This window comes from Parasteatoda tepidariorum, chromosome X2, assembly GCF_043381705.1.
Source record: "Parasteatoda tepidariorum isolate YZ-2023 chromosome X2, CAS_Ptep_4.0, whole genome shotgun sequence".
NCBI lineage: Eukaryota > Metazoa > Arthropoda > Arachnida > Araneae > Theridiidae > Parasteatoda > Parasteatoda tepidariorum.
Window position 1 is genome coordinate 49,208,466 of NC_092215.1, and position 8,094 is coordinate 49,216,559.

The 8,094-nt window shown below is 32.7% G+C and overlaps 2 protein-coding genes across 3 annotated transcripts in view; one reads left to right on the plus strand and one right to left on the minus strand.

Moving 5' to 3' along the window:
• Positions 1–3,658, minus strand: part of LOC107437396 (hook microtubule tethering protein) — a 36,619-nt gene extending 32,961 nt beyond the window's left edge. For both annotated transcript variants that reach the window (XM_016049381.3, XM_016049382.3), the window contains exons 1-2: positions 3,501–3,658; positions 832–917 (exon numbers count right to left, since the gene is read on the minus strand). In XM_016049381.3, coding sequence (XP_015904867.1) covers positions 832–917; positions 3,501–3,533 — 119 coding nt within the window. In that variant the 5' untranslated portion in view covers positions 3,534–3,658. The remainder of the gene's footprint in view (positions 1–831; positions 918–3,500) is intronic.
• A 2,898-nt stretch (positions 3,659–6,556) lies between these two features.
• Positions 6,557–8,094, plus strand: part of LOC139427174 (protein NYNRIN-like) — a 4,186-nt gene continuing 2,648 nt past the window's right edge. Inside the window, exons 1-3 of the mRNA XM_071188043.1 lie at positions 6,557–6,910; positions 7,229–7,348; positions 7,391–7,933. Of these exons, the coding sequence (XP_071044144.1) occupies positions 6,557–6,910; positions 7,229–7,348; positions 7,391–7,933 (1,017 nt within the window). The remainder of the gene's footprint in view (positions 6,911–7,228; positions 7,349–7,390; positions 7,934–8,094) is intronic.

The following is an 8,094-nucleotide window of genomic DNA, read 5'->3' on the forward strand; positions in this document are numbered from 1 at the left end:
AAGTGTAAGAGCAAACTCAAAATATTTTTTTAAAAATAAGTTTCAAAAGGGTGGGATGATTTTTACAATTTCTATATAGCAGGATTTTGATAATATATACATAATAGAGGAGAAAATAAAATATCATGGCAAAATACATACATAACAGAGGATTTAATCAAATATTATGTAAGAAATATAAAATACTCTACAATCTCTAGTTGTATCATATTGTGACCAATGTCACAAACGGAACATATGCACATTGCTGAACAAATTTTTCTTTCAATACTAGGACTCTGACTCTGTCCCACTTTCTAATGCTTACCAACTTCCAGATGCTAATGCAATTCCTTTAAATTGCTCAGAAATCTGACCTCACTTTGCTGGCTTATCTCACTTAAGACTTTTTAATGTCTCAGACTTTATAACGTAATTTTTTTTTTTTTTTTATGCTAGGGGGCACAACTTTCGGCCTGCCGAATTTTGAGGTGCAGCCTGGGAGAGCCTCTGAACAAATTAAAAATTTTATTTTGAAAATTGAAAACATTTTGAATCACACATTTGAGTCATCACTTTCTGATGACTCAACATCAAACAACACACATTAAATTTGTCACTTTTTCAATGTTTTATGTGTGCTGATTTCATTGCAAATTTAAATGATTGTTTGATTTTTTTAAGCCAGTTATTGCTATGCTTTTTTATGAGAGTTTGTAAGAATTTAAACACCTATTAAATTTTAAAATAAAATATATATAAAAAAATATCTTAAATTTAACTCACAATAAATAAATAAAAAAGGCTGAAACATCTGTCAGTATAAGAGAATATCATATTAATGAAACTTACATATTATTAAGAACTTTTGAAATAATAACTCCATCAGTAAAATGTTCAGCTGTTGTTGGTATTCCTTCAATATTAAAAGTTCGAACCTAAAAAAAAGAGATTAAAAATTAAATTAAGTCAAGAAAAAAGTAACTATTAGTATGTCCTGCAGCTAGCCCACTATTGGGTTCGAGAAAATACTGCTCAAAAAAAATCTCTCAATTTTCAATTAGTTTGTGGAATACATGCCCAAACCAAACATCTTTTTTGAATGCATGTTACCTAATGAAAACACATCAATCTATTAATCTACCTAGTACTCTGTTAAAAAAATAAAAATTAACTTTATATCTCCAAACCAATACCATGGTTTATATTTTTTCTGGTTTACATATTTCATGGTTTATAGCATTTCTAGTATTATTTTAAATATATGTTTTAAAATATGAATAATTTGTTGTAATTGGTTATATACGGTGGTATGAAAGAGGTTAAATTAAAGGAAATGCTTTTGCTGCTGATATTTCAGTTTTGGCAAGAAACTTACTTGAATTCGACAAAATATACCGGAGTGGATTTAACACTAAACATACCAACACTTAAAATATAACTATTTCTACCATAGCCGGTCAAATGACCGGACTTCATGTTTCCTGTATGAATGTATGAAATATGAATGATATGGAATGAAATAAACTAAAAAAATCTTTAGTATAATTAAACAAAATTGTATGTTGCCAATTTTTATGTATTATAAACACAAAGAATAAGAATTTTAAATTTATTGCTCAACACATTTTCTACATATACAGGGTGCTTCCATTGTACATTTTCCACAAACATATTTCTTTTAATTATTATTATTTCTATAATTCTTATAATTATAATTCTTATAATTAATATTATTTCTTCTAAGAACTTGTGCTGTCTTCATTGTTTTGACATTTTTGGGGGTAAAAACTTAGAGTTAGTTAGAAATGAAGTAAAGCTATCAAAATAAAATATAAGCTACTTACCAAAACATTTAGCTTTTGTCACTTTTTCTTACACAAAAATGCCAATCTAAAATTTTAGGTACTTTCTTGAAATTTGAATTAAAGTTACTCTGATTGAACTAACTACGCAACAGTCTCTGAAAAATGCGCAACTAATCAAATGCAATATGTTGAACATACATTACATCGAAATTTCTGATCCGGTAACCTTATAAAGCAATAAATTGTTCTCCTGGTCAAATGATCGGTTGTGGTAGAAATAAGCATACAAGTAGTAGCATTTGAAACAAACAGAATACAAAAATAATAATAATAATAATAGAACATTAACTGTAGATAATTGTTAGAAAATGTCATAAAATCAAATGTGCAAAAACAATAAGATGATAAGCGCATTTTTGATGGAAAAAGTTCTTAAACGGTCATTCAATGTAAAAGTTTTTAAACGATGCGCTTAGTGCTAAATTACATAAATGAAAAAATTTTTAGAGTTATTTTTAAAAATTATACAATTTTACTTCAACTACAGTTCAATTTGTTCCTATTTAAATATTTATTACATGATTTGTGACTAATATTAGAAAGAAAAATATGAAATATGGGTAAAAATTATCCTATATTTGGCACCTATTGAACTTTCACCAATACTGTGCAGGTTAAGTACAGATACTATAGAGAGAAAACCTTGAAATGATGGAGGAGAAAATTATTTAATGAATAATGAATGAGAAATTTAGTTTAAATGATACTGAATACAGTTATTCTTCATTTTGATGGGATGAATATAATGTGCAACTATAAATGTGCTTTGCTTAATATAATAATGTAGAGCTACCAGTAAAGTAAAAAAAAAAAAAAATTAAAAAAAGAAAAATTATTTTAGCAGTATAAACTGTGTTGCAAGGATGTGCATTCAAATGCAGTCAATGATTTTAAAAAAAAAATTCAAAGTGGGCTGTACGGAGAGTAAGTGTTTAGCTCCTTGTATTTTTTTCAATTTAATTGAAAATGTGAATATAAATCTTAAATGAAACTTATTCTAATTGCAATTTATGCACTCGTATTTTTACTTTGGTTGATATACAGAGTGCCATATAAAAGAAGAGTGTGTCAGATAGTAATAATTTTAATTTCATAATGTTAACTTGGGAGACATTTCCGAATCATGATCTGTAGCACCAACTGGTGCCAAATAAACTTTGAACTTGCAATTTTTTATAAAAAAAACATGTAGATGTTTGCCCGGGAGTGGATACGAGTTATGTCCTTAGAGTTGATCCCTTTCTAGAATGTTTTTTTAGTTTCTCGCGGGCCTCAGGCCCGGAAGTTACCATGATTTGGCGATCATTATGCCACAGGTCACGATACAGAAATCTACCAATTATTCTGCCGCAGATCACGATAAGGAAATTTTCCCTGAAAATCAATGCTGGAATGCACCCTAATATCAAGCTAGAAACTTAACAGATTTGCAATCCACTTGTCAGAAAATTTTAATATCAATGTACAAATAATGCACTGGTGAATTTTAAATCATTATAATAAACTTTCTCAGAACCACTTTTCCCAATTAATTCATTTCCTTTTTTTTTTAATTCTCACTAAATCCCCCTACGAAGCATATAAATAGGAAATAACTTAATTCGATACTATGCTTCAAATATGACTACTCAGTGAAATCTAACAAATACTTACCCAATTAATTAGACTCCCCACTAATCCTGCCATTATATACACTGAAGAATACAAAGCAACGAAATGAAATTTATTAAATTAAACATGTAAACAATTTGTGATGATACAAGTTTTCTTCCAGGTTTGTTTATAATTAGCGCTTCCGGTTTCACATTTCTGCTGCTAAAAACATATTCAATTTTGCTTATGGAGCTCTCCAAACTGACGTCACTTTATGGAGCATGAGCACGTAGCGTTTGAACTTCATTTACAATCAAATGGGTGGCAGCTCACTAATGAAAGTATATGGGATTTTGATATCTTTTTGAAAAAATGAGCAAATTAAACATTTTCTTCAAATTTTTCAAATATTAACGGTTGATTTTTTTTTGTAGAGTATAATTTTAACAAATTATTAAGCACGTTTCGGACAAATTGTGATATTCTTTTTAAGAAGAAAAATAATTTTTAAGGCTTAGTAAGTGAGTTCTGTATCTCTTTACAGATGATGTTAATTATGATTCATATAAGAAATGGATGGGTGGTCTAATGTAAACTGTGGCGTCGCTGCTGTAGCGATTACTATTGGTGAAGCGAACTGAAGTAGTGCAGATCTTCAGAGTATAAAAGTGACGACATGGATGCGATAATTGCTTTTTCTTTCACGTATTTTCTTCAAACTGCTAGCTGTATCGACGAGAGCACGCTGGGCATGTGAGATGTTTGTTTAATCTAATAAATGTTTTCTTTAGTTGTTTATCAGTCTCAAGTCTTATTTCCGGAACACAGGATAGTTCCAGAGCGTTCACCAGATGAATCTACTAGTGGTGACCCGGTGAGTTTAGCATTTCTTGTCGTAACTTTTCGGTTCGGTCAAGATGCTGAATATACGATTTAGGTTAAAATTTTTAAAATGAAATTAGTAGTTTAAATGTTAGACTGATGTTTTCATTGTTTTAAGTACTTAAAAAAATTTGCCTACCATATTTAGAGTTTTTGCATTTCAAAATATTTACGCTATATTTATTACTGGTTTATAATACAGAATTTGTAATATATTTTATGCGCATGTAGTTTTTTTTCCTAAATTGTTAAGTGCTACTATAATGGAAGGGGAAACTTTACTTTCGAATAATGAAAAGTCAGTGTTTAAGAGTAGTTCATTTGGTGAAAATTCAGCTGTAGCAATAAAGACTCCACTGAACTATGGTTTGCTCAGCTGGAATCTCAATTTAAATTAGCTAACATAACAGTTGATTCCACTAAATTTTATTATGTTGTTTCATCCTTAGGTAGTGATGATTTAACTTGCGTTTCAGATAATGTACTTAATAAACCTGATAGTGAAGCTTATACTCAAATAAAAACTAGGTCAATTGCACAAAATGCTGATTCTGAATCATTACGTTTAAAAAAAATGGTTTCAGGTATTGAGTCAGGCGATAAAAAACCCTCAAAACTTCCTTACGAGATGCAAAGTTTAGCTGCAGATAAAATTTCATCTGAGGTTTTGAAAAACTTGTGGTTGCAACGCTTGCCTTTGCAAATTTTAGCAATCAGTAAAGATAATGTGTAATCTTTAGCTAAAATGGCTCATAGTGCTTTTGAGATTTCTAACGAGGATGCTGTCGCTTCGGTTTCATTTAATGTCGAATCGCAGGGTTTTCAAAATATTGAAAGGCGCTTAACAGCAATTCAGCAGAGACTCTGAAAAATAGAAATTCGATATAGATCTTCTTCTCGTGGAAAAGAAGTTCGAAATTCTATAAATCGGAAGTATTGCTGGTGGCATTCCAAATTTGGAAATAAAGCTAGCAAATGTCAACAACCATGCACTTTTGGGTCGGAAAACTAAATAGACCTTCCGTTTCGGCGCTGACGGTAGAAAAAGGTTTGGTAAAGCGCTTATTTGTTTTCGATAAAATTACAGGTCATAAATATTTGGTTGACACAGGTTCTGCGGTTAGTATCTTAGCTATGGTAAAGAATGAAAACGTTCAGCCTTCTAATTTTTTGCTGTATGCCGCAAATGGAACCAAAATTAAAACTTTTGGTACTAAATTGATTACTTTGGATTTGGGATTTTAAAAAAAATTCCAGTGGCCATTTATCTTAGCAGCAATTTCGAAACCTATAATAGGGGTAGATTTTCTTGGGCATTACGGTTTGATGGTAGATGGTAGCACCGGTATCGTAGGTCTCGGAAAAACTGTGTCTGAGTTCGAGTCTATAAGTATTTCGACTGTTCAGGGTAACTATCCCTTTGTAAAATTGCTAAAAAAAAATTTGGTGATATTATCAAACCAAGTCAGCCAAAATCACCGATTCAGGTGAAACACAACACTGAGCATCATATTGAAACTCGTGGTGCACCTGTTTATTCTAAAGCTCGAAGATTAACAAGTCAAAAGTTGCAGGTTGCAAAGCGAGAATTTCAGTATATGGTATCTCAGGGTTGGTGTAGACCATCGAAAAGTGCATGGGCTAGCCCACTTCTCATGGTACCCAAAAAAAATAATGATTGGAGACCATGCGGAGATTACAGGCAGTTAAATTCTCAAACTATTCCTGATAGATTCCCAATTCCTCATGTGCATGATTTTGCTCATATTCTTTTTAATAAAAAGATATTTTCGGCTATATATCTTGTTAGAGCTTATCATCAGATCCCAGTTGCTGCTGAGGATGTTTCAAAAACAGCGGTAATAACTCTGTTTGGATTGTTTGAATTCCTTTTTATGCCTTTTGGGTTGTGTAATGCCGCGCAAACATTTCAGAGATTTATGTACGAGATTCTCGGAGATTTAGATTTTTGTTTCTCTTATCTCGACGATGTACTTGTAGCATCTGAAAATGAAAATGAGCATTTAAAACATTTGGAAGAAATTTTTCATAGATTTCAAAAATATGAACTTGTTCTGAATGCAGAAAAATGCGTTTTCGGACAATCGTCTGTTAATTTTTTAGGGTATTTGATTTCTGAAAAGGGAATTCAACCACTACCAGACAGAGTTAAAGCAATAAATGAATATCAACAACCTAAAACTATTAAATAATTAAGGCGGTTTTTAGCTCTAATGAATTTTTATCGAAGGTTTTTGAGAAACGCTGCACATGAGCAATCAATACTGTCTGATTATCTTAAGGGCGCTAAGAAAAATGATAACCGGCCTATAATTTGGACAGAGGAAGCAAAGATTGCTTTTGAAAAATGCAAAGTTAGTTTAAGTGAAACAACTATGTTAGTGCATCCATCTCAGGATGCGGAATTATCTTTGACGTGTGATTCTTCAGACCGAGCTATTGGTTCGGTTCTAAGCCAGAAAGAAGGTGATGAGTTCAAGCCTTTGGCATTTTTTTCGTGTAAGCTAGTCCCTAGTGAACAGCGTTACAGTGTGTATGATCGTGAATTATTGGCTATCTACGCTTCGGTTCGACATTTTTCTTACTTGTTGGAGGGTCGCGAGTTTTCAATTTACACTGATCATAAACCCTTAATTTACGCTTTTACGCAAAAACATGAGAAATGTTCCCCGCGTCAAATTCGGCATCTTGATTGGATCGGTCAGTNAACTTTGCAAAAAATGACTGAAATTGAAAAATTTTTCTTTTAAATTGTAGCTAGATATAACTATTATTTTTTGAAACAAAAATTGAAAAAAGTATAATTTGGTCGATTTTTGGGTTTTTCATCGTGAAGTGTCCCCTTAAACTCTTGTAACAAATCATTAAAATTGAATTTTGTCAAGATTCCAGGTATGGAAACAGAACTCTTCTGGGACGTTTCTGAGGGAAGATGTCGTCCATACGTTCCTCCAGATTTTCGTCATAAAATCTTTATGACTCTTCATGAATTATCCCTCCCTGGTGTAAAGGCTACCGTCAAGTTGATTGGAGAACGTTTTGTGTAGCCTAACTACAAGAGGGAAGTTGCTGAATGGTCTCGATGCTGTGTAGCATGTCAGAAAAGTAAGGTGCAACGACATGTGGTAAGTTCTCCTGGTACTTATCCATTACCTCGTCAGCAATTCAATCATATTCATATTGATTTGGTGGGACCACTCCCTCCTTCTCGAGGTTATACTTATTGTTTAACGTGTGTGGATCGATTTTCCCGATGGCCAGAAGTTATACCTCTACGGGACATTAAAGCGGAGACAGTAGCTTTTGAATTTTTTCCCAGCTGGATCGCAAGATTTGGTGTTCCTGAAAGGCTTACAACGGACCAGGGAAGGCAATTCGAGAGTAATTTATTCCGAGAATTTGCTAGTCTTCTTGGTATTAAACTTGTACATACCACACTTTGTCATCCTCAGTCAAACGGGATGGTAGGGAGATTGCACAGGCAATTGAAGAGTGCGATTCGTGCTTATTCAACAGATAGGTGGACTTTAGTTTTACCTTCAATATTACTTGGCATTCGAGCATCAATGGATGGTGCTTTCAATAGAAATGTAAAAGGGGCCGGGATAGCCTGGTCGGTAGGGCGCTGGGCCCATATACAAGAGGTCGTGGGTTCGATCCTCGCCGGCCGAAGACTCCCCGTGTAGTAAATGGTGACTGATGCACGTTAAATCTGTCGAGTCTCAAAGTCCTCCATGTTCCCACAACAAAT